At 35.1% G+C, this 27,216-nt stretch overlaps 2 protein-coding genes and 1 pseudogene across 3 annotated transcripts; all 3 read left to right on the forward strand.

Annotated features, from left to right (window-relative positions):
- The first annotated feature begins 3,480 nt into the window (after positions 1-3,480).
- Positions 3,481-6,672, forward strand: LOC132164639 (scarecrow-like protein 34). The gene is made up of 2 exons (XM_059575181.2): positions 3,481-6,302; positions 6,415-6,672. Exon 1 carries the CDS (start codon positions 3,876-3,878, stop codon positions 6,234-6,236), a length of 2,361 nt encoding a protein of 786 aa, XP_059431164.2. The 5' UTR covers positions 3,481-3,875; the 3' UTR covers positions 6,237-6,302; positions 6,415-6,672.
- A 3,950-nt stretch (positions 6,673-10,622) lies between these two features.
- Positions 10,623-13,690, forward strand: LOC132164467 (scarecrow-like protein 14 pseudogene; annotated as a pseudogene). The gene is made up of 2 exons (XR_015912957.1): positions 10,623-13,182; positions 13,285-13,690. The product of XR_015912957.1 is annotated as a scarecrow-like protein 14 pseudogene (transcript).
- A 9,718-nt stretch (positions 13,691-23,408) lies between these two features.
- LOC132163072 (scarecrow-like protein 14) lies at positions 23,409-25,255 on the forward strand. Its single transcript, XM_059573270.2, has 2 exons — positions 23,409-24,231; positions 24,531-25,255. Exons 1-2 carry the CDS (start codon positions 23,409-23,411, stop codon positions 25,253-25,255), a joined length of 1,548 nt encoding a protein of 515 aa, XP_059429253.2.
- The last annotated feature ends 1,961 nt before the right edge of the window (positions 25,256-27,216 follow it).

Here is a 27,216-nt window from a genome sequence, read left to right on the forward strand (position 1 = left end):
ACCAGCCTGTTTATTGTTATTGGATGCATGCCGGTGTGTGTGATGCTTGTCCCTCTGGCGCCATTCAAAAATTCTTGCAGCTCTAACATATTCCCCTCCCCAACATGAGTTTTGATTCTTCATTTTTAGTTGTTTAATGTTGGAACTAAATTTTGGTGTATGGTTTGGATTATGGGGGCCAATTACCGAGGGGAATGATTGTTGGAGATTAAAGTTGATTTTTGGCTGTAGGTGTTATCTTGACCAGTTTGGGGAAAATTTTGTGGTGGTTTGAGTTCTTGGAAGAATTTGGGTCTTTTGAATGAAGGATTGTCTGAAATTGGGGAAATGATTTCTGGGTTTTCTTTGTATGATTGACCAAGAGGTGGCTTTGTACTTTGTTTAGGTTGCGGTTGTTGTTCAGCCGAATGGGGATGAAATTGGAGTTGATTGTTTCGGGTATGGCTGGATGATGTATAGGGTCGGTTTTTGTGTTTTGATTTTCAGTTTTGGGGTTATTGATTTTGATGCTCATCCACCACACAAAGGTGGACGGTTTTCATTGTTTGGACACTACCCACTTCAAACGCTTCTCTATCTCTCTCTTTCTCTCTCACTCGGGTTTTGATGCAGCATGTCATAGTAAATCGATCGTAAAGAAAATAAACACAAGACATATAACTCTTTCCAAAACCAATAATCAATTAAAGATTAGAGGCAAAATGGAAGAAAATTCAACCTATAAATATTTTTTATTGTTAAAATGATCGAAAGTACATTATTGTGTGTGACTGCTAAGGCCATTTTATTAGCTTTATATAAAGCCTAAATTTAAAACCCTACAAAAATAATTTAAAAAATGAAATAAAAATACTATGTGGCAAACAAAATATAGAAAAACAACTTTCACCTAGTAAATGTTGAAATTACAAAATTATAGCCATTTAAAGAAGCTTTCCAATGCCCCACCAAGATTGTTTCCATATGATGTCGGCATGACAAGGTACAATTTTTTTTTTTTTTTAAAGTACAATGGGTATGATAAAAACTGGTTTACATCTCGCATTACAGTAGACGAAGAAAAACTAGAGAAAAAATCTTTTGTCAGTGTAACGTGAATTTTTCTTTTTTGCTTTCTTAAAGCTAACATGACACTTGTCGCATCATTTTATAAGCCTCATTTTATAAATGTGTGGTGGTAGCATTCCTCTTTTTCTTATAACATGAGTTACACTAATTAAGTTGGTGAATTGGTATGACCATGCACGCCGAATTAATTCTTCAAAGATGGAAGAAAGTTCTAGACACCTTTGTCTCCACCAATCATGATATCACCATTTTCCCCTATGATGCAGGCTCAGTCATGGTTTACTTGAAACACAATACCATGATGATTGTAACCGGCAGCCTTGGATCTTTGTAAATGTTGAAATTCCAAATTTTGGGCATAAAGATAAGGCCCACTTTATTTACCTCATTGAGCATGCCACTAGTGCTTTGAGCCTTTGAGTGACAACTCTATAAACGACAACTTTGCTTTTGTAGCTTGTTTGTTGATCTTTTGGGAAGATTCATGAGAAATGGTATAAAAAGAACACACCCACTTTAGCACTAGAGGCCAAACGGGCATTATCATAATGTGATGGTCCTCAAGAACCACCCCTTTTCCATCCACTACCAGTTTTTAACATTTCTTTTTGTCATTTCTAAGAACATCTTTGGTTATTGAAAGAAACATTAAACATCGGCCATCGCACACCATATAGAAGTGGAGGCATGGAGCTGCCCTTGTTAACACAAAAGGTGATTTATTTTTTTCTTTTTCTTTTTTTTTTTAAAAAAAAGGAATTTTGATGTGACGTAAATGTTCCTTTTTAAGTGTTTTATATTTTAATTTATTTGTTAATATTTTTCTTTTAAAAAAAAGTGTTGCCAAATAAGTAAGAGTACTTCTTGAAAGGGTCTCATGAGTTAAGTCAAATCCTCAAGATTGCAAAGAATGGATTTATTTATAATGAAATCTACTTTACACACCAAATTATATGATCATTTGATAAACTAGGCAAATTATTATTAGTTTTTTTGGGTAATTTCACTTTAAACTCCTCAACTATCACGCGATTTGACATACACTCCATTAACTTTGAAACCTCTCAATTTAGACCGCTAAACTTTCAATTGCAGTCAATTTGAATCTCTCCGTCATATTTTAAATGTTAAAAGTGAGATAATAACGTTTATATCTCTAACTTTTTTATAAAATTTCAAATTTATCCTTAATTTTAAATGTTAGTTTATGGGGTCAAAGTGACAATACATTATAGTTTATGGGGAGCAAAGTGACAATGCGTTATAGTTGATGGGGAAAAAGGTGGGATAAAAAATTTCTAATTGGCATGTGGGGCGCACGTGACGAGTTGATCGTCTGAGTTAACGCCTTTGACTGACAGAATTGGGGTTTTGGGCACAAAATAGTAATTTGATAGGGTCGGACAGTAGGGTTGTCAGTTCATAAGAGCAAAGTGACAATGCGTTGTATTGGATAGGGGGAAAAAGGGTAATTACCAAAAAATAAAAAATAATGAGTTGGAGATTATGTCTAACTAGTTATGGTGATAATCTGCAGAGATGAAGAGATAAAAATAATAAAAAGATAAAAGAGCTCATACCTAATTGCAACAAGGTTGGCATCTGCATTAAAATTCATAAAGCCTTTCCAGTAGTCTTGTACCATCAGAGAAACCGACGATTCACTTTTTAATTATAAGTTGTGATTCTTTCTTTTCATGGGATACTAAGTCCATGAGTGTAGCTTGTTTTGTTAATGTTTTTTTTTTTTTTTTTTTTTGAGAAATGCTACTCATTCTCAAGAGGCATTCTTTTTGTTTTTATTTGTTTTTGGTCTTTTTAATTATTTTGAGTTGTAGGTTAATATTTTTGTTTTGAAAAAAATAAAAATAAAAATGCTAGAATGTATTTGGCACTACGATCTCACAATAAAAAAAAGAAGTGATTTTAAACCAAATTATAGAAAATCTATCATTTTGTAGTGCATTTTTTTAAAAAGTGAGATTTGAAAACATAGAAAAATATTTGTTTTTAAATCATAGGTAAAAAACACATAATTTGAATAGTCAAACTATGATTTTATTAAAACCCTTAATTCCATTTTAAAAAATTACATTTCCAAATCATTATATTTAAAATTACACATTTTAAAATTAGAAATTCAATCAACTGTCTGTTAATGTGAAAAAAAGAAGTTAAGACTTTTTATTAATTAAAAGAAGAAAGGAAAAATGAGTGGAATGCCAAACATAGCCAATGCTATGTTTGGCATTGGACTTGAGAAATGAAGTGCTTGAAAATTGTAGCAAATTTAATTAACGTAAGAAAAAAAAAAATTGCATAAAACAAAAAATATATATTTTATAGTAATTTTTTCAGAATAGTATTCGTCTTGAGCTGCAAGGCAGCAAACAATGATTCGAAGGTGAGCAGTTGTGTCGGTTGACGAGTCAAAACATTCAAATTGTATCAATGCCTCTCGGGATTGGAGTTTGACTCCTTTGTAAGTCTTCATCCACAGCGTCTTCGAAACTTCCCGAACGTCCCCAGAATTGTCTCGGTCAGAGCTGAGTGCCGCTCTCTGTAATCTCATCAATTTCTTCGGTTCCATCTTGCTGGTCCGCGCCTGAGAATTCTCTGCTATTTCTCAGATAAACGTGTTTGCTTCTCGCGGAGAAACCGATGGATGTCTGAGGTTCTTCAACTTTAAACCTTTTCTTTTGCCTTTAGCTTGTTCACATCTATCTTATAGATATATCCTAGTCTTTGATATGGTTTGGGTAGTTCAGTGTTTATTTGTTCCGGGATTCGGCATATTATAAATAGTTATGGATACTAAGTTTTCTGGGTTGCCTGATTCCATAAACAATGTCTTGGTAGCTGATGACCATGCCTTTTCACCCAATTCCAATCAATACTCAGATCTTTTAAACGAGTACACATTCAATTTGCCCTCCCCTGATTTTAGCTTCCTTGAAACTTCTTTACTTTCACCTGACCTGGGTCACACTGATTTCGCTCTGCCGATAACTGTGGACCCCGCAGCACAGCCATATGCTCCGTCCGCTGGCGATAGCATTAGCCCACCGCCTGTGGGTACGAGTCCGGGGGTAGACTCGACCTCGGACGACATTGAGTTCTCGGAAACGGTTCTCAAGTACATAGGGCAGATACTTGCGGAAGATAACATAGAGGACAAGCCCTGCCTGTTTTACGACCCTTTGGGTCTAAAAGTCACCGAGAAATCCTTCTATGATGCTCTCGGTCAGAAATACCCTCCTTCCCCCAATATACACCAGGAAGAACCAACTTATATCAATCTCAACTTGGGAAGCCCTGATGATGTGTTTTCTGCAAGCACTGGTGGTGATTATGGTACTAATAGTAGTTCTAGCACTAGCAATAGTACTGATCCACAGTGGGTCAGTGATGTTGGGGAGTACAAGTCGTCATTTTCGCAAGTTGTTCCTGGTGACTATGTTTTCCAGTCCAATTTGCAGCCCACTAATGGATCACAGTTTTTAGCCAATCAGTCAAACAGCGTGACTAACATCGGTGATGGCATGGAGCTTTTGGCTCATAACATTTTTACTGATGGTGAATCTGTGTTGCAATTTAGGAGAGGGTTAGAAGAAGCTAGTAAGTTCCTTCCAAGGGGTAATCAGTTGGTGGTTGATTCGGGGACTAGCATGGTATCACCAGAGTTGAAGGGAGAGGATCAAAAGGTGGAACTCAAGGGAGAGAAGGGTGAGAGAGAGAATTTACCAGATGGGTTGAGGGGAAGGAAGAATCATGAGAGAGAAGATGTAGATGTAGAAGAAGGGAGGAGGAATAAGCAGTCTGCGGTTTATGTGGAAGACAGTGAATTAACAGAAATGTTTGATAAGGTGTTGCTTTCCACAGAAGCACTTTCTCTGCTATGTGGTAACAATGACAATAAATCCGTGCAGAATGAAGCAAGCAAGGCCTCACAGCCAAATGCGCAGCCGCAAGGAGTTAGTGGTGGGAAGAGCCGTTCTAAGAAACAGGGCAAAAAGAGGGAAACGGTAGATTTGAGGACTCTTTTGATTCAATGTGCGCAAGCTGTCTCAGCAGGTGACATTAGAACTGCAAATGAGTTACTGAAGCAGATTAGGCAGCACTCTTCCCCTTATGGTGATGGGTCTCAAAGGTTGGCCCATTTCTTTGCTAATAGCCTCGAGGCACGCTTGGCTGGCACTGGCACTGGAACTCAAATTTTTTATAGTTCCTTAATTTCCAAAAGGATCTCAGCTTCTGAAATGTTGAAAGCTTACAACGTTCTTCTTTCAGTCTCCCCTTTCAGGAGGACTTCGCTATTCTTTGCTACCAAAATGATTCATAAAGTAGCAGAGAAAGCTACAAGTCTTCATATTATAGACTTCGGTATCGAATATGGTTTCCATTGGCCACTTCTGATCCATAAGCTCTCAAAAAAAGCTGGAGGACCTCCCAAGCTACGTATTACAGGGATAGAGCTTCCCCAACCTGGATTCCGTCCAACAGAGAGTATTGAGGAGACCGGTCGTCGCCTGGCTAGGTATTGTGAGCGGTTTAATGTTCCATTTGAGTACCATGCTCTAGCATCACAGAACTGGGAGACTATCCAAATTGAGGAGCTCAAGATTGATAGGAATGAGATGATTGCTGTGAACTGTATGTACCGGTTTAAGAACCTACTTGATGAGACAGTTGAAGAGACTAATCCACGGGATGCGGTTTTGAATTTAATCAGGAGTATAAATCCTGATATTTTTGTCCATTCTATTGTTAATGGAGGCTACAATGCCCCGTTCTTCGTCACACGGTTCCGAGAAGCACTCTACCACTTCTCTGCATTGTATGACATACTTGATGTTACTTTACCCCGTGAGAACCAACAGAGGTTGATGTTTGAGAGAGAGATCCTTGGGAGGGAGGCTATGAATGTTGTAGCATGTGAGGGCTTAGAGAGGGTTGAGAGGCCCGAGATTTACAAGCAGTGGCAGGTCCGGACTATAAGGGCTGGTTTCAGGCAGCTCCCATTGGACCAAGAGGTGATGACCTTGTTCAGGTCTAAGATGAAGGAATGGTACCACAAGGATTTTGTACTTGATGAAGACAACCACTGGATGCTTCAGGGATGGAAGGGCCGTATTGTCTATGCTTGCTGTTGTTGGGTGCCAAATTAGGATCTTTAACCGGATGTTTGTGGAAACTCATGAGTGTGGGCGGCAGGGCTGGCAAGGATATCTGAGGTACTGTTCAAACTTTTATTCTTGTTCAAATTTGAATGTTTTTCTCTCTTTTGTTGGTGCAGGTATATTATAAACATATCTATGTATGCTTATCTTCTTGAACTTTCTACAGGTTTTTATAAATGGTGGTAGAACTATGGATAGGATAAAATACTTGGAACAAACTGCAAACCCTTTTGAAGATGCTGTAATCACCCTAATACTGTCTACTGACTGGTTTGTTGGGGCTTTTGTAACAAAGATTAATTTCCACGTTACTAGATGCAATAGGAGGGATTTGTCCTTCTTTGTATATTTTTCCACGAGCTTGAAGTTTTGTGTTTGTTTTATATGATGTACTAAAAGTAAGTAAAAGATCGTAATTTCATGATATTGCGGTTCTCTTCTGGTTTGTTGGTCATTTCATTGTGTCATTTTTGTGAGCATTGTATGTTTGTTTTCATTTTATGAACCGGATATTGCTAATGCAATTTCAGATATATTAAATGATAGCACTATAACAGATTCTTGGTGATCTTAAAAATATATGTGTGTCTAGCGCCTGTGATGCAGGGCAGCAACAACTACTTGGTATTCAGAATCCTATTTCTTTGTGGGCTGCACCAGCCTGTTTATTGTTATGGGATGTATGCTGTTGTGGTGCTTGTTCTGCAGGCGCCATTCTAAAATTCTGGCAGCTATAACATTTTTCCCTCTCCAACGTAAGTTTTGAATCTTCATTTTTTGTTGTTTAATGTTTGGACTAAATTTTGGTGTATGGTTTTGGATTATGGGGGCGATTACTGAGGGGAATGATTGTGGGAGATCGAAGTTGATTTTTGGTTGTGGGTTTATCTTGATAGATTTGTGGAAAATTTTGTGGTGGTTTTGTTTCTTGGAAGAATTTGGTTCTTTTGAATGAAGGATTGTCTGAAATTGGGGGAGGATGATTTCTGGGTTTTCTTTGTATTATTGACCAAATGAGAGGTGGCTTTGTAATTTGTTTGGGTTGGGGTTGCTGTTCAGCCAAATGGGGATGAATTTGGAGTTGATTTTTCGGGTATGGCCGGATGATGTATAGGGTTGGTTTTTGAGTTTATTGATTTTGATGCTCATCTGCATTTTCTTAGCTCCATTCTCTAATACTATGCGATCAAAAAAGGAGAGGGACAATGGATGTTAAATTCTCTGGGGATACTTTTTTGAAGTTGGAATATGCAGCGGAGCCCAATGCTGCCATTGAAGCCCCACCCGATTTTGAACCCAGCACGACGCTACCCCCTTCACACCCTTCTCTATCTCTCTCTCACTCAGCTGATGCAGCGTGTCGTAGTGGATCTTAAAGAAAATAAGAAAATAAATACAAGACCTATAACTCTTTCGGTTTTATAACTCTTTTCAAAACCAATAATCAATTAAAAATTTGAGCAAAATGGAAGAAAATTGAACCTATAAGTATTTTTTATTATTAAAATGATCGAAAATACATTATTGTGGGACCGCTAAGGCCATTGTATTAGGCTTATATAAAGCCTAAATTTGAAACCCTACAAAAAGAATTTAAAAAATGAAATAAAAATACTATGTGGCAAACAAAATATAGAAAAACAACTTTCACCTAGTAAATGTTGAAATTACAAAATTATAGCCCTTTAAAGAAGCTTCCAATGCCCCACCAAGATTCATCTGATGTCGAAATGACAAGGTACAATTTTTTTTTTTTTTTTTTTTTTTTTTTTGTTTCAAGTACAATGGGTATGATAAAAACTGGTTTACATCAACTCCTCGGAGCTTCGCATTACAGTAGACGAAGAAAAACTAGAGAATAAACCTTTCGTCAGTGTGTAAACAAAACAACGTGAATTTTTCTTTTTTGCTTTTTTAAAGCTAACATGGCATTTGTCACGTCAATTTATAAACCTCATTTTATAAATGTTTGTGTAGTGGTAGCATTCCTCTTTTACTTATAACATGAGTTACACTAATTAAGTTGGTGAATTGGTATGATCATGCACACTGAATTCTTCAAAGATGGAAGACAGTTTTAGCCACCTTTGTCTCCACCAATCATGACATCACCATTTTCCCCTATGATGCAGTCTCAGTCATGGTTTACTTGAAACACAATACCATGATGATTGTAAGTACGATGAACATTATTCAAAATACCGGCAGCCTTGGATCTTTGTATATGTTGAAATTCCAAATTTTGGGCATAAAGATAAGGCCAATTTTATTTACCTCATTTGAGTATATGCCACTAGTGCTTTGAGCCTTTGAGTGACAACTCTATAAACGACAACTTTGCTTTTGTACCTTGTTTGTTGATCTTTTGGGAAGATTCATGAGAAATGGTATAAAAAGAACACACCCACTTTAGCACTAGAGGCCCAAACTGGTATCATAATGTCATGGTCCTCATGAACCACCCCTTCCATCCACTACCATTTTTCAACATTTCTTTTTGTCATTTCTAAGAACCTCTTTGGTTATTGAAAGAAACATTAAACATGGCCACTACACACCATATAGAAGTGGAGGCATGGAGCTGCCTTTGTTAACACAAAAGGTGATTTTTTTAAAAAAAAAAAAAGAAAAAAAAAAAAGAATTTTGATGTGACGTAAATGTAAATATTCTTTTTTTAAGTGTTTTATATTTTAATCTATTTGTTAATATTATTGTTTTAAAAGAAGGTGTTACCAAATAAGTAACGGTACTTCTTGAAGGGTCTCATGAGTTAAGTCAAATCCTCAAGATTGCAAAGAATGGATTTATTTATTTATTTATAATGAAATCTACTTTACACACCAAATTATATGATCATTTGATATACTGGGCAAATTATTATTAGTTTTTGGGTAACTTCATTTTAGGCTCCTAAACTACCACGCGATTTAATATACATTCTTCGAACTTTGAAACCTCTCAATTTAAATCCCCAATTGCAATCAATTTGAACCCTTCTGTTGAATTTTAAACGTTAAAAGTGAAACAATAACATTTATATTCCTGATTTTTTTATAAAGTTCTAAATTTACCATTAATTTCAAATTAAAAATTAAAAAAATATTAAAAAAAAAATCACAAGGTGACCCACAATTGGGCCACCTTGTGACCCATTTTTTTCAAAATTTTTTAATAAAAAGAAAATTGAAGGGTAATTTTATTTTTTTTTTAGAGTTTTAAAGGCAAAAATTGAGGTAAGGGTAAATTAACTACAATTGAAAATTCAAGTATTCAAATTGAGAAAATTCAAAGTTTTAGAATATGTCAAATCGCATGATTGTTCGGAGATTTAAAATGAAATTCTTTATATATATATATATATATATATATATATATATATAATGTGTTTTTTTACCTTACATTAAAATTTTTTCTGGAAATCTTGTGTTTTTTTACTTTACATTAAAATTTTTTTTGAAAACAAGATTTCCACTAAAGCCAGAACCATTCAAATCAAATGAATGCTGAAACTTTAGATTTTTGCCAAAAAGAGATTGCTGATTTACTTGCCAAATGTATCATTAGTAAAAGTAAATTTCTTTGGTCTTGTGCTACCTTTTATATTATGAAAAATGCTGAAGTCTAAAGGGAAACCCTAGACTTATAATCAATTACAAATCATTCAATGATGTTCTAGAATAGATCAGGTACCCCATTCCAAATGTTCTATAAGTATTGATTAATAAATTTTCAAAAGGTGGGTGAGTGGCTTTAACGGTGGTTATATATATATATATATATATATTGTTCTTGAGCCGCACGTATATATATATTTTTTGTTCTTGAGCTGCACAGCTTGCACGGAACGATTCAGAAAGGGGTAGACGGGTAGTTGAGTGAGGCCTTTAGGAGTCAAAACATTTGAGATTGTATGGTACTAGAAGACAGACCAATAAGGGAGGGAATCGAATCACGCAGCCACGTGAGAAGGCAGATCACCATTGTTTTCCGGAGTCTTCACTCCCTCTTCAGTCTTCACCCCCACCGTTCTTCGAAACTTCCTGAATGTCAGCTGAAGTCATTCGGATAAATGTATATGGTCATTATTTCTTCTTAATATTTTATTTCTTATTATTTTGTCTATTAATTTAATTTAAACATAATAATTGAGAGTTTCAACAACGTAGGATAAAGTATTGAAAACTACTCCTGGGAATTGTTTATAAAAGGCAAGCCGTGCGCATACGGAAGATGAGAATTGCCTCCGACAGAGCTGAGTGCCCCTTTCAGTTCTCTCATCACTTTCGGTTTCACAGCTGATAATTATTTGTTATTTCTCAGGTAAACGTGCTTGTTTCTCGCTGAGAATTCGACAGATATCTGAGGTGCTTCAACTATAAACTTTTTCTTTTCCTTTTCCTTTTATCATTTGCTTGTTCACATCTATGTTATAGATATATACTGGTCTTTGATCTGGTTTGGGTAGTTTCATGTTTATTTGGTCTGGTATTCGATTTCTTGGTTTGATACTATAAATAGCCATGGATCCTACGTTTTCTGGGTTGCCTGATTTCATAAACAATGTCTTGGTTGATGATGACCCTGCCTTTTCACCCAATTCCAATCAATACCCAGATCTTTTAAACGAGTACACATTCAATTTACCCTCCCCTGATTTTAGCTTCCTTGAAAATTCTCTGCTTTCACCTGACCTGGGTCACACTGATTTCGCGCCGCCGATAACTGTGGACCCAGCAGCAGAGCCATATGCTCCGTCCGCTGGCGATAGCATGAGCACACCGTCTGTGGGTACGAGTCCGGAGTTATACTCGTCCTCGGACGACAGTGAGTTCTCGGAAACGGTTCTCAAGTACATAGGCCAGATACTTACGGAAGATAACATAGAGGATAAGCCCTGCCTGTTTTACGACCCTTTGGGTCTCCAAGTCACCGAGAAATCGTTCTATGATGCTCTCGGTCAGAAATACCCTCCTTCCCCCAATCTACACCAAGAAGAACCAACTTATACGAATCTCAACTTGGGGAGCCCTGGTGATGTTTTTTCTGCAAGCAGTGGTGGTGATTATGGTACTAATAGTAGTTCTAGCGCTAGCAATAGCATTGATCCTCAGTGGGTCAGTGATGTTGGGGAGTACAAGTCGTCTTTTTCCCAAGTTGTTGTTCCTGGTGACTATGTTTTCCAGCCCAATTTGCAGCCCGCCAATGGATCACAGTTTTTAGCCAATCAGTCGAACAGTGTGACTAACGTCGGTGATGACATGGAGCTTTTGGCTCAGAACATTTTTAGTGATAGTGAATCTGTGTTGCAATTTAGGAGAGGGTTAGAGGAAGCTAGTAAGTTCCTTCCCAGGGGTAATCAGTTGGTTGTTGATTTGGGGACTAGCACGGTGTCACCTGAGTTGAAGGGAGAGGATCAAAAGGTGGAACTCATGGGAGAGAAGGGTGAGAGAGAGAATTTTCCAGATGGGTTGAGGGGAAGGAAGAATCATGAGAGGGAAGATGAAGATGTAGAAGAAGGGAGGAGTAATAAGCAGTCTGCGGTTTATGTGGAAGAGACTGAATTAACAGAACTGTTTGATAAGGTGTTGCTTTCCACTGAATCACTTTCTATGCTATGCGGTAACAATAACAATGAAGCAAGCAAGGCCTCACAGCCAAGTGGGCAGCCGCAAGGAGCTAATGGTGGGAAGAGTCGTTCTAAGAAACAGGGGAAAAAGAAGGAAACGGTTGATTTAAGGACTCTTTTGATTCTATGTGCACAAGCTGTCTCGGCAGGTGAGAATAGAACTGCAAATGAGTTACTGAAGCAGATTAGGCAGCACTCTTCCCCTTATGGTGATGGATCTCAGAGGTTGGCCCATTTCTTTGCCAATGGCCTCGAGGCACGCTTGGCTGGCACTGGAACCGGAACTAAAATGTTTTACGGGTCCTTCCTTTCCCATGGGATCTCAGTTACTGAAATACTGAAATCTTACAAAGTTAATCTTTCATCCTCCCCTTTTAAGAGGATGTCGCTATTCTTTGCTACCAAAATGATTCTTAAAGTAGCAGAGAAAGTAACAAGTCTTCATATTATAGACTTTGGTATCGGATACGGTTTCCATTGGCCACTTCTGATCCATAAGCTCTCAAAAAGAGATGGAGGACCTCCCAAGCTACGTATTACAGGGATCGAGTTTCCCCAACCTGGGTTCCGTCCTACAGAGCATATTGAGGAGACTGGTCATCGTTTGGCTAAGTATTGTGAACGATTTAATGTTCCATTTGAGTACCATGCTCTAGCATCACAGAACTGGGAGACTATCCAAATTGAGGAGCTCAAGATTGATAGGAATGAGATGATTGCTGTGAACTGTATGTACCGGTTTAAGAACCTACATGATGAGACAGTTGAAGAAACCAGTCCCCGAAATGCGGTTTTGAATTTAATCAGGAGGATGAATCCCAATATTTTTGTCCATACTATTGTTAATGGAGCATACAATGCCCCCTTCTTTGTCACACGGTTCCGAGAAGCACTCTACCACTTCTCTGCATTGTATGATATATTTGATGTTACTTTGCCCCGTGAGAACCAATAGAGGTTGTTGTTTGAGAGAGAGTTCCTTGGGAGGGAGGCTATGAATGTTTTAGCATGTGAGGGCTTAGAGAGGGTTGAGAGGCCTGAGACTTGCAAGCAATGGCAGCTCCGGACTATAAGGGCTGGTTTCAGGCTGCTCCCATTGGATCAAGAGCTGATGACCATGTTCAGGTCTAAGATGAAGGAATGGTACCACAAGGATTTTGTACTTGATGAAGACAACCACTGGATGCTTCAGGGATGGAAGGGCCGTATTGTCTATGCTTCCTCTTGTTGGGTGCCGAATTAGGATCCTTGTGCAGGATGTTTGTGAAAACTCATAATTGAGGGCGTAGCCGGGAAGGATACCATAGGTACTCAATTTTCAATGTTTTTCTCTCTTTTAAACGTGTCTATGTATGCTTATCTTCTTGAATTTTCTAATTGTGTTTTTATAATGTGATGATTCTGCTTAGGGATCTCAATTCTGTGGGTATCATGCTCCAGATTGCGAATGGTAAAGCGGCCTTTTTTGGGAAGAAGCATAGGGAATTTTCTTGATTGTATTGACTCACTAGTCATCAGATGTTTGTTACATTATCTTGACTCTTCCATGTTGATGATGGTTGAAGACTTGTTGATCATGTAAATGTAGATGGTGGTAGAATTATGAATAGGATAAAGACTTGGAATAAACTGCAAAGCCTGTCTACTGACTTGCTTGTTGGGACTTTTGTAGTAAAATCTGTTTGTTTCTTAGATGGTAAGGAGGGTTCTGCCCTTCTTCTTTGTACATTTTTCAATGAGCAGGAACTTGTGTGTTTGTTTTATCAGATGTACTAAAAGATGGAAAAATTTCAGAATTTCGTGATATTGCTCTTCTCTTCTGGTTTGTTCATCATTTCGTTGCGTACTTTAAAATTCTTAGGGAACATGGCCTCCTTTAAATATGAGTTTGGGAAAATAATGCTATGGATGCCTTTATTAAAACTCACTAGTCTTTAAATAGACTTTTACTACAATGAGATAAGATAAATGACATCTAATGATAATCTTAGTAATAATGATAAAACTTGGACAAAATTTAGAATGATAAAACTAATTTAAAAACATTCAAACGAATCCTTATTAATTATTGAAATCTTATTCTAACACAACTACTAAGTCTATCTCACTCTAAATATGTTGTTCGTCACCCTCTCTTTAAAAGCCAACTTTTAATTATGAGTTATACTTAGTGTTTGTATCATTTATATATATGAACATAATATTAAGTCATTGAATACTAATAGATAAGTAGAGCCATTAAAAGAAAAATGATCATTATTGAGTTAGTGCCAATATAGTGGGCTACCATAGATGTCAACTGCAGAGTCTCACATGTGCATATAAGCTCTTGGGAATTATTATCTTGCAAACCGATTTTTAATTATAAATTTTACCCAAAGTTTATATCAAAATCATCTGTAACAGGTTTTTACTTCAAGCGGTTTATATGCAGTCACCTTCGAATTGAGTGGTAAAAGGTTGCTTACCCCACTGCTCACTCCCTCACGAAACTTACAACACTCATGTTTTTGTTAATATAACTAGCTTATAACCTGCGCTACGCACGTGATTCTTCATTATAATTTAATTTTAAAATTTAAACACATCATTTTTCATTATAAGTTAAAAAGACGTATACAAATATATCTTACCTCTTTAAAAAAATAAAAAAATAAAATTAAATCTTTGTTCCTATAAGTATATATGATTTAAAATGAATAGTATAAAGAAAAAGAAAATAACAAGAAGAATACATGGATTATAATATAGTTAAGACAAATAATTTTTTTTACTCATTCATTGATGAAAAGATCGCAAGCAAAAGCTTTTACAAACATAGCAAAAAGTTCTGAGGCAAATCATAGCCGAAGTTACGAGGTTACAGACATCAAAGATACATACATTATAAATCTAACATTCAAGACTTATCAATGACATCAACATCCGCTAACCCATGACTAGTCTTCAGTTTTAACAATAGATCTGTTCCAGACAAATTCAATCTCATGCATAGGTAACTCTTATTTCTCGGCCTTGAGAGCAGAAAACCCTTATGCCAAAACTCATCATCCTTGACCCGATAGGTCCACTTCCACAACCCAAGGGTCTAGACCAAAAGCAAATACTCCATAGATCATCAAGCGGGTAGATCAAGAGAGAGGACATGACCTTATTACAAGCAACAAAAAAGGAACAAAAAACTACAAGAAAATAGAAAAAACAAGCACGGAACGAACATGGAAAAACAGGAAAAGAAATACAAGGAAAAATAGACAAAAAGCCAAAAAACCACAAAAACAGAAAGCGATGCTGAAAGAAAATAGGCCTCAGAGCGAGGCTGCCAGAAAGCAACGCAAGGAGGCCTTTTCTTGATTATAATCACTCACTCGTCATCAGATGTTTGTTACATTATCTTGACTCTTCCATGTGGATGATGGTTGAAGACTTGTTGATCATGTAAACGTAGATGGTGGTAGAATTATGGATAGGATAAAGATTTGGAATAAACTGCAAATCCTGTTGAAGACGCTGTGTAATGACCCTATCCCTAAGCCTGTCTACTGACTTGCTCGTTGGGACTTTTGTAGTAAAATCTGTTTGTTTCTTAGATGGTAAGGAGGGCTTTGCCCTTCTTCTTTGTACATTTTTCGATGAGCAGGAACTTGTGTGTTTGTTTTATCAGATGTACTAAAAGATAGAAAAATTTCAGAATTTCGTTTCATATTTTTGCGTGCATGGTACCCTTCCACCCCCAAATACTATTCTCTTCATTTTTTTAAAAAATCAACGTTAAAATATTTTCACTTTTTATATTATATTATTTATCTTTTAATACTATTCAAATAAAAAAAATCATTACAAGGTAAAACATTTTTACTTTTCAATACCACTTTTTTACTTTCGTATACCAAACAACGCCAATCTCACTCATGGTTACTTCAAATGAGAGTTGGAAGTTTCTACCCCCTTTATTCACCATGGGGCACGCTTTTGGGTTTGCAAATAGATTTCTTGCTATGTGCATGGTCTAGGGCTATTATTGAGTTAGTGCCAATATCGTGGGCTATCATGGATGTTGACTGTGAAGCGTAGTGGTATATTACGATCCTAAGTATCTCACATGTGCATATAAGCTCTCGGGTATTATTCTCTTGCAAACCAATTTTCAATTATAAATTTTACCTAATGTTACGATCTATAGTATTGAACGACCGTATTTGTTTTGTAGAAAAGGATCAGTAGTTAATACCTACCAAGCGACCAGTCTTCACTAATTGACTGTCGTTGCTAGTTATTTCCCTTTTTTCAAAAGAGTAAAGCTAAAAATCGTATTTTCATTTTATAATTATTTTACAATACTATTAGGATATTTCTAGCTAATCTCTCCATCAACTTTGATAATTTTGAGATAAAAATGTAATTTCTATCCGTACTCTTTCGAAAAAGCTAAAAGCCGCACCGAATAATCGGTGAATGACACATCCGGTCGCAATTCTATATTTGGAGCTTTTTTCTTTCGAGATCATTTGTGGTTGTTGTATTAATTAAATAATGGTTGAAGGATTTTGCTGTCTCGGCATGGGATTGAGGAGTTGAAATCTTGTCTAGTACTTTTTATTTGGGCCATTTAACTTAAATGAATTTTTCAAATCAGGACAATACATAATGAAAAGAAATAAAGTATAACTTGTTTGACTACATTCAAACTGTGGTTCGGTCACTTCAAACCAATAATATAACTGATATGTAATGATATAAGGAGAATTAGAGTCTTCCTAGAATTCTTTCAAATATGACATGTTTTTTAAAATCACTATTAAATTTGAGATGATTATTATTAAATTTTGATATATTCGTGATTTTAAATGCCACATCATATTTGGAAGGACGTAAAGAGGACTGTAGTCCTTTTTATATCATTACTCCAAAACGGTGATAGAATTTTGGTTGTATTGATTATAAATGTTAAATCACCCGTTATCTTAAAAGCTTAACTTAGTATTAGACTCAAAAGTTCCGAGTTCGAACTTTATCTCTATCAATTCAACTCTTATTTTAATTAAATATTTCATATGTTAAGCATTATCTAATTAAAAAAAAAAAAAAAAAAAAAAACTTCACTGAAGGCCCCCGAACTTTCACTTGTTTTGAAATACCTCATAAACTTTAAAATCTCTCAATTTAGTCTCCTGAACTTTCAATTGCTCTCAATTTGGACCACTCCGTCAGATTTTACTGTTAACTTTTAACGGCAAACCCTAAAAAGATTAAAATACCCTTAATTTTCTTTTCAGCCAAAAAAAGAAAAAGACCACACGGTTCTGCCGTGAGGAGACCCATGCGGGTCTCTGGCGCGCTGAGGCCCGCGCTGGGTCTCTGGCCAGTGACCTGGTCACAGGCCAGACCCGCGTGGGTCTCAGCCAAAATTTTTTTTGTTTTAATATTTTTTATATTATTTATTTTTTTAATTTGGAAGTAAGGGTAAATGTAAAATTTTTTTAAAAAGGTCAAGGGTATAAATATTATTGTCTTACTTTTAACGTTTTAAATCTGACGGAAGGGTCCAAATTGAGAGCAATTAAAAGTTTAAGGAACTAAATTGAGAGATTTCAAAGTTTAGGAGGAGTATTTCAAAACAAATAGAAGTTCGGGAGTCTTCAGTTAAATTTCCCCAAAAAAAAAAAAAAAAAAAAAAGTTTAAACCAAAATGAATTTACAGTTAGCTGTTAATTACAGTAACACTTCTTACTGTCTTGCTGTCGCTATTAGGATATTAGTAATGATCAGATCACATTGATCGACCGTTTCTTTGTACTTTTTGTTATGAGGCTGAAGTTTTTCAATTGTTTTGAAGAAAGTCAAACGTTGGAATTCTATGTTTTTTTGTTTGTTTGGTCATTCCATTGCATTATTTTTCACACGTTTCCGTGTTCGTTGGGTGGTGTCTTTAATTAATTAATTAACTTAATATTACATTAGTGATCATGTGAAAACGTTGAATTCTGGACTCTTGACGTTTGGAGCAGGGTGAAGAAAAAATGAAAGTGGATGCCTAATCCACGTGGTTGAAAAACATCTTACCATTTACCGGGGCAGCCGCCCACAATGTCTCCCTAAATGAATTTGGCTAATTAGCCTCCGTCAAAAAATATTTAATTATGCCTTTTCTTAACGATTTTGAAAATACTTTTTTTTTTTCTTTCGAAATTATTAATAATTCAAAAACACAAGTAGATGTGTTTTGGGAAGAGTTATATATATATAGTATTATGATTTGACATAAATGTAAAAAATTGACTTTATATTTGTTAATGCATTTTAAATGTGCTTTTTGTGTTTGATTTGAAAAAGTGTTATGATGTCTCCCTAAATGAATTTGGTTAATTACCCTCAGTAAAAAAAAATTTAATTAGGCCTTTTCTTAACGATCTTGAAAATACTTTTTTATTTTTTTTCAAAATTATTAATAATTCAAAAACATAAGTAGATGTGTTGTGTTTTGGGAAGAGTTATATATATATATATATATATATGTGTGTGTGTGTGTGTGTGTGTGAAAATTTGATTTTATATTTGTTAATGCATTTTAAATGTGATTTTTGTGTTTGGTTCGAAAAAAGTGTTATGATGTAATATAAATATAAAAATTATTTTTTGTGTTTTTAATAGTGTTTTTTATTTGAATTGTTTGTTAATATTTTTAATAGTGTTTTCTATGCGGTTTTCTTTTATGTTCCGTTTTCGCTTAGAGCTTTTTTTCTCTCTTGGTGCCCCTAAGCACAGTGTCCATCATGACTCTGCCTTGCCATCTCCACCGCCACTGGCAACCTTTTCCTCTCTTTGCTCTGATGGTTGTTGCTATGTTATGAGTTTTGTTGTTTTTGTTTTTTCCCTGTATTTTCTTGCTTGTCTTGTTATCTTAGCGGTTAGGCCTAAGACGTGAATAATTTTTTGGCCTTTCGAGTCAAGAAGAACTAGTTTTGGCGTGGTGCTTTCGTTCATGCTTGGAGAATGGCTACCCATGTCCCAGATTGAATCTGCATCAGGTAGATTTGTTCTATAAGCTAAAGATTGGGCATGAGTATATAGCGGATATAGACTTTATAGGATGTTAATGTAAGATTTGTATATTTTGACATTTATGACGTGTAATCTTTTAGCTTCGGCTAGGAATTTCAGAACTTTATACTCTCTGATTATAAGCGTTTTTATACTCCTAATTATTCATAAATCATATCAAAATGAATTTCTTTAAAAAAAATATATTATTTTAAGAAGAGAAACGAAAGGAAAAGAGCAAAAGTTTTAACAACTAATTTCAGAAGCATTTTCTAGTGGGGTCCACATTTGAGAAAATACTTTCTATATAATAGACATGCTTAATTACTTTGAGAAGCCCAAACAAAAAACCTACTTATAAAATAAATAAATAAACTTGAAAAAAATTAAGAAGAGAAAAAAGGTCAATCGGTGACCTCCTCCGCCCTCCACCTCCACTTAGGATGGCCACACAACCACTCTATTTTTTATATTTTTTTACGAGTTATCTATGCACAAGTTAAGTATATATATGTTTTGTCAAAATATTTCTACAACAAAAGAAAAATATAAATTCATAAAAATTGTTTTGTGTGGTTTGCTAATATATTAATTTTGAGAATAGAAAATAAAAGGCAAAACAAAAACCTTAACAAACATGGCCAAAGTACTTTTCAAATGTGGACCTTACGAAAAAAAAAAAAAAAGCACTTTCTTAAAACCATAATCCAATGTAAGGCTAAAGAGGATGTGATGCAATCCAGATTACACGTGTCATTGTGGAGAACCTTGAGCAAAGAGGAGAGTTTATAAAGTGTACGTACGTGGACATACAGTTCTACTAGAGGTAGACATCTTGCTCAAACAACACTATACTGTAGAACAGAGACTTCGCGCTGCATTCGCAATTTCCCATGATGACCGCTCAAGCGAAATTGCAACATTTTTAAACAAAGGTTATTTTTGTAAACTCAATTTGAGTAAAGCCATATATCATATTTTATTTTACAATTATTCCGCAAAGTTAATATGACAATCAATCTTAATAAGCTAGATTGATCTAATAGTTGATTGAGATTGTCACACATAATATCATTGGCGGCAACATAGTGGTCGCCACTAATGTCTGTCATAAGCGGGAACACGTACCAGTGCCCTGCTAATGACAGACCAATAGAGATAACTTATGGTTCAGCTCAAACAATTTTGGTGTCAACGAAAAATAATATTAACGGCGACAACATTGAATGATTATTAGCGGTGACCTAAACAAGTTGCCGCTATTGATCATCATTAGCGGTGACAATGTAATGAGCGAGATGCTTGTAGTGTATAGGATAAAAATGTAATTTCCATTACTCAATTCATTAAGGATGGCTTGGTTGTCCAATGTATTGTGATTATTCCATTTTATCAATTGCAATAATAATATTCCAGAGAGGATTTTCTTTCAATTTTCATATAACTTTAAATTATTATTATTTTTTTTGGTTATAAAAAAGTGTTAAAAAGTTTGGTATTTATAGATTCAATTTTCCACGCACGCCGCCCCCCCGAGATGCCTTCAGAATTTTGTTGTTCTCATTAGGCAAGAAGGTGAAAGTATTCCGTTTCAAGTACGAGAAACGAAAAGCTCGCCCAAGACTCAAATGGCTGGCATGCTAGCTCATTCCATACATAACATATAGTTCAGCTGTGGGCTGCGCGCTGATGATGATTGAGGGGATAGTCAATTAAACATCTGATTAATTTCTTCGATGTGATTGTAGTACAAGACAACTTACACCAACGACGACCTTTTCAACACCAGCTGCTGACTTGATTTTGGTTGAGAAAAAACATTACACTTGCTAGGGTATCTGCATTTATATATATATATATATATACATATATGTATACATGTAAACTCTGTGTATGGACACATGAATGGACAAGCCGCATGGGGTCAAATATTACGTACGTAGGTAAAAGAAAAACCTTCTAGCTTGACATGGACATTTTTGGATTCATGTTTCTGGATGTGGCAAATCAAATCTTATTCCTAATGTGTGCATCCATCCCACATGATGAGTAAAACGAAATGTCAATGTATTTGGCAGGGGGACATGTAGAATTATATATAAAATATATAGTGAGATATATGAAAGATGTGAAAGTAAGAAAGTAATAAAACCATTAGGGCTACGTACATCAATCTCGAATATATATATTTATTGTTCTTTGTGGAATCTGCCTTGCAGATTTGCTGCTGTAGCTTTCTGTGCTTGTTTCTCTCTGTAGGTTGTAATTGTTATGTTGGGATTTTAGCCTTTTGAGAAGGCCTGTAAACTGGGTGCTGTTTTGTTTGGTTGTGTTTGGTTTTTAATGAAATTACTCTTTCATCCAAAAAAAAAAAAAAGAATATATTTATGCGTATTAAACTGTATTACAATACTTTTTATTTGTAAAAGGCTAGGCTAAAGATCGGTAAGGAAGAAAACCTAGACTAAATGAAGAAGATAATAAACCTACAAGGAAATTAATAGAATAAAGCCTTAATATATACAGAGAATATAAAATGGTAATAAAAAAAAAAAAATAAAAAAAGATTGATAAAAATAATTTTTCATATCCCAACTCTGGTCAATGGGCGAATTCATTATTAGATTTGTAGAACCCATATATATATATATGAGTTATAAATCGAATTATGGATTTGCAGAAGAGATGGTTGACAGAATGATGTGTAACATGACTCAATAAAAAAAGAAATTAACAAAAGATGTGTAGGAGAATGAAACCATACATTTCTCATTAAAAAAATCTATAGATGTGATATTGGATTGTATCAAACCTAAATTCAAAATTTTAGGTTAATCGGTTTGGATCCATGGTATTAAATTAACCATTCACACCGGTAATATCTTTCTAACATGATACTTAAATCTTTTTTATTCACACATATATATTTAATATTTTTTCTTAATGTGTGAATCCATTACCACATTGATTATACTCGCCTCTAAACAAAAGTCTTTTTAGCAAGTATATATCACGCCTTAATTATTACCAAGAGCTCAATTCTCAGAATATATCCATGCAAGTCATAATTGTTTCTTTAGTTCACTCTTCCATTGGTAACAGTCAAGATTAATTTATGTGGAGTTCATCATATATGTGTTACGCCCAATACTTACTTTGTCCAACCATTGACATTGATACCACTATTGAGATATTAGGCTTTGTTTGGTGATATTAGCAAACAATCGAAAACACAAAATTATTTTCATATTTACATCACGTCAAAACATTTTTTCAAACAAAAAACAAAAAGTACGGTGATATTAATTGCAATATCTTTTGTTTGTTAATGTCTTTTGGGAAAAAGTGTTCAAACATGAAATTTTTTTTGGAGAAATTTCACTTTAAACCCTTGAATTATTACACGTTTTGAGAAGATCCCTTAAATTTTAAAAACTCTCAATTTAACCAGGCCTTAAACTTTAATTTGGTTCAATTAACTCTACTCCGTCAAATTCAACCGTTAACCCCTAACAAAAATTACTAAAATAGACTAAATTATCCTTCGATTTTTGTTTTACTTTTAATTTTCATTTGAAACTTAAGGGTAAATTTGGACTTTTATAAAAAAATCAGGAGTATAAAGGTCATTTTATCATTTTTAACGTTTTAAATTTGACAGAGGGAATACATTGCATCAAATTAAAAGTTTAGGGGTTGAAATTGTGAGTTTTTGAAATTTAAGGGGGGGTCTTCTCAAAATGTGTTGTAGTTCAGGAGTCTTAAATGAAGTTTTTCCGAATTATTTTTGTGATTTAAGAAGTATTTTGTGTTTTGAAGAGTGATTTGTGATTTTGGTTATTCGTTAATGTTTTTATTGTGGAAAAAAGAAAAGAAAAACATGATGTTTAACAAACAAGCCCGTTTGTAAAATGACCTAACCCAATAACTTACACTAGAAGATTTAGATTCAATTATTGTGTGATATTTTTCATGTAAAACGATCTTTGTGATCAGTTTCAGGATTCCACGTGTGTACTCAAAAAATTCTAAACTGACTTTCATGCGAAATCAAGAAGCTCGTTTAACTTTTTGTTTTAGTTTTAAGTTTCATCCTGATGTTGATGGATCATGGATCTGACTTAAACCTTTCTGCAATCAGTATACGTACTGTTCTGTACAGCTGATGAAAACGACATTCTCTCCGGCAGTCAATTTTGGGGGCGGATTCTTTCTTATTAAAGAAAGAAATGCTTTCTCCTCCTACCCCCAGCGCACTGCCCATATCCTCAGCTTTCTCTTCAGTACGCAAGGCATTCTCTTTGTTTCTTTACTTCAATTCATACTCTGAGGAATTAATTATATATCAGAGTGACAACTTTGTAAAAAACATCTTTTTAATGATGTTATTATTGTATATGCATGTTATATGGAATTAACATTGCCATCTTACATCTTAATCTGCAGGAAATTTTAAACATACCTATATATTCAAAATTGTTCACCTTCAAACATGAGCTCAAAGGGAGAAAGCGACACCACCCCAGATGCTGTTCTGAGCAACATAAGGCAGATTCTTATGGATGAAGGGTTGGAGAATGCAGCCTCCTTCATGTTCCCTGCTGCAACACTTGAAGCTGCTGAAAAGTCTTTTTACGATGTACTTGGTGAGAAATATCCATCCTTAATCAATCAAAATGTAGATACCCCACTCATCAACAATTATTATGGTTGTAATGGCAATATTGCAAATGATAACAACGCTATTGAATCCATCTTGGTTTCTGATCTCTCTCAGCAGAAACCCTCTCCTCCGGCACCTCAGCCATCGGAGGTGTTTGATAAAATATTACTCTTTAACAGTGAAGATGGGCGAGGAAGGATGTTTCAGCAGAGTGAAAAACACAAGAGAAAACGGGTTAATAATAAAGGGGATTTAGTTGACATGAGGGCTCTCCTCGTGCACTGCGCAGAAGCAGTGGGAGGAAACGATATCAAGAGTGCAAAAGAACTACTGTCGCAGATTAGGCAGCACTCTTCTCCTTTTGGTGACGGATCCCAGAGACTGGCTCATTACTTTGCCAACGCCCTTGCAGCACGCTTGGTTGGTTCTGGAAGTGAGTTATATGCTGCTAAAAAGATTTCTTCTGTTCATATCTTGAAAGCTTGCAGGTTGTTTATTTCAGCTTGCCCTTTCATGAGGATGTCGAATTTCTTTGTGACACAAACGATTATGGACCTGGCAAAGAAGGCAACAAGGCTCCACATCATCCATTTTGGTATCCAGTATGGTTCCCAATGGCCTAGCCTTATCCAGCGCCTCTCTCAAAGACCAGGTTTGATTACAAATAGCAATTAATCTCAAAATTAAGGATATCGGAATAGATAATACACTTTAATACTTTTATTTACTTATGAGCTCAAACTACGATGCACACAGAATTGAATGAAAGAAACCGTGTCAAGGGAGTTGAATGATGGAGATATGGTTCGAATTTATAACTTCTACTATGATATACCATATTAAGAGTATGTTTGAAATTAAATTAGAAAGCTTAAAATGTATTTTTAGTAAGTGCGAGTAGATTATAAACGCAGACACTTAAACCTTGGTTTAATTCAATACTTTTAACAGGTGGGCCGCCTGTGCTGCGCATTACAGGAGTAGATTTTCCCCAACCAGGTTTCCAGCCGGCAACAAGGGTGGAGGAAACGGGGCGTCGTTTAGCAAATTATTGTTACAGATTAAACGTCCCTTTTGAGTACAACGGCATAGCGCAGAAATGGGAAACTATCCAATTCAAAGACCTCAAGATTTTGAGAGATGAGATGGTCGTTGTCGACTGTTTGTACCTCTTTAGGTACCTACTTGATGATACGGTGGTGTCGAGCAACCCCAGAGACACCGTTTTGAAGTTGATCAAGAAGATCAATCCACATGTTTTCATCCATGGGGTCGTTAATGGATCCTACAATTCCCCATATTTTGTTTCACGGTTCCGAGAGGCGTTATACTATTTCTCTGCGGTGTTTGATATGTTTGAAGCCAATGCGGGGCGTGAAGATGAGGAAAGGATGGTGTTTGAGCGAGAGATATATGGGAAGGAGGTTTTGAACGCCATTGCGTGTGAAGGGGTGAAGAGGTTTGAGAGGCCGGAGACGTATAAGCAGTGGAAGGTTCGGAATCAGCGGGCTGGGCTGAGGCAAATTCCGTTGAATCAGGAGATGGTGAAGAAAGTGAAGGCGCATGTGAAGTTGTGTTACCACAAGGATTTCTTGGTGGATGACGATGGGGAGTGGCTGCTGCAAGGATGGAAGGGGAGAATCCTGTTTGCTCTCTCCTGCTGGAAAACTGCCTGACAGGGGAGATGACGCCACTATGGTTCCTGAAAGTCGTAAATGTATTCTTCTTTCTTTCTTCTTATGGAGGGCTGATGCATGTTTTCCATGGCTTCGAGGTTTCCTTGTCTAAATCTGTGTATGGCATGGCATCTTGGACTTTCACATACATCTTTCGTTGTCTTAAATATATATATATATATATATATATAGGTTGTGGTATAAGTATCTTCAGTCTGGTAGACTTATATGGGGCACACGTGCACGTGTTGACATTTGTGTATAACTGTTAATTTCTGTTTTCTACTGGATTGTGCTTTAATTTTGCTGCGAGTCAAATACAACTTAATTCTCTGGATATCCAGATTGCACAGTGAGCTGATTTGTCGTCTTCTCTTCCCTTGCGGTATAGTCATCGCTGGACCCTCTAAATTTTCAATGCTTTTGTAATTAAAACTACAAAAACTTAAACAATTAATGACTCCTTAATAATGTTTTTGGCTAAAAAAACGTTATTATTATTGGCTAGTGACGTTTAAATCGTGTTTTTTTTAAAAAAAAAAAAATAGATGACAAAAATTGCATAGACTGAAAATTTGATTAAAGTCGTTTGAATAGTGAAAATATAGAGAAAACACTACATGCATTTTCACTAAAGTGGCACCTTTTAGAAGGTGACGTGTGAATAGTAACTTACTATTTACGAGTCGCTATTTGCACATGAATAGTGAAGCATGAATCGTAATACTATTCAAACGTCACTATTTTATGAATAATTAATGACGTGTCAACAGTTAAAAAGTCGCATTTTAATGATATTTTCTAAAAATGTCACTATTCAAATGTCATTAAATATGGAAATTTGTGTAATGTATCTTCCTAAACTTTAAAAATTTTCAATTTAGTATATTCAAACTTTAAAAAGTTTATATATAATGTCACTTGATTTGAAATTAAATCAAACGGAATATAGATGAAATGTTTCTTATTCTCATGTATTTAATAATTAAAAATTATTTTAAATCAATTGGAATATAGATCTCTTTTTTTTTTTTCTTTTTTTATTAAACAAGGTAGTTTTGGGTATTTTGGATCTTTTGTTTGGATTTAACATAAAATTCTAATAGAACATTGATATTACAAACTTTTTAAAGTTTGATACATTAAATTAAGAGTTTTTTTTTAAATTTAGAGAGATAATTGCAAAAACGTTGAAAGTTAATAAGGGTTAAGTAAAGTTTCTCAAACTAAATGTGAGAAAATTTGAATCTACACATAAGAGAGAGTGTTATAATATTAAATAATTAATTATTTACCACTTTGCTATATATTATTTTTATAACATGTGACATATGTCGTTATATAATTGGATCTAACGTGTCACATTAACAAGATAGAAGTTGATAATAAAGAGTACGTACTTATTTGTTATTTTCACATACCACATAGAATTAATTTATTGCAAATTAATGTAACTACGTACATACTTTTTGCATTTTTTTTTTTTTCCTTTTCTTCAATACGAAGTATGAGCAAAAATAGGATGTCTGGTTATTTTAAGGTGCGAGTTCTTCATATTTTGAAGAAAATTAATTGTTGTTTAAAGGATTGAAATGTAGATGTTCTTGGCTAGACTCTTAATTATACCATTTGCAAAACCTTAATATTCGTTAATTATATATGTGTTATACTTTAAAGTTTCTTTTATAACTATTTACATATTAATATATCTAGCTAGTTTCACACTCAATATTGGATTTAATACACACGTAGGCAAAAAATTTACAATCCAAAGTATGCTGCTGATTAAGCATTAGTAGCTCATCCTGAAAATCCTGAAAATTAAAAGAATTTTCACGACTTGCAAAGAAAAAAGACGTAGGATTAAGACCACTGATTATGGAAGATATCAGATCTTCATCATCAATTAGTTTTTCAACTTTTTCTACAGCTGCAAGTAGGTCAGCCTGGCCATACTTTTG

The sequence above is a fragment of the Corylus avellana genome, chromosome 8, assembly GCF_965113065.1.
Source record: "Corylus avellana chromosome 8, dhCorAvel1.hap1.2, whole genome shotgun sequence".
Lineage (NCBI taxonomy): Eukaryota > Viridiplantae > Streptophyta > Magnoliopsida > Fagales > Betulaceae > Corylus > Corylus avellana.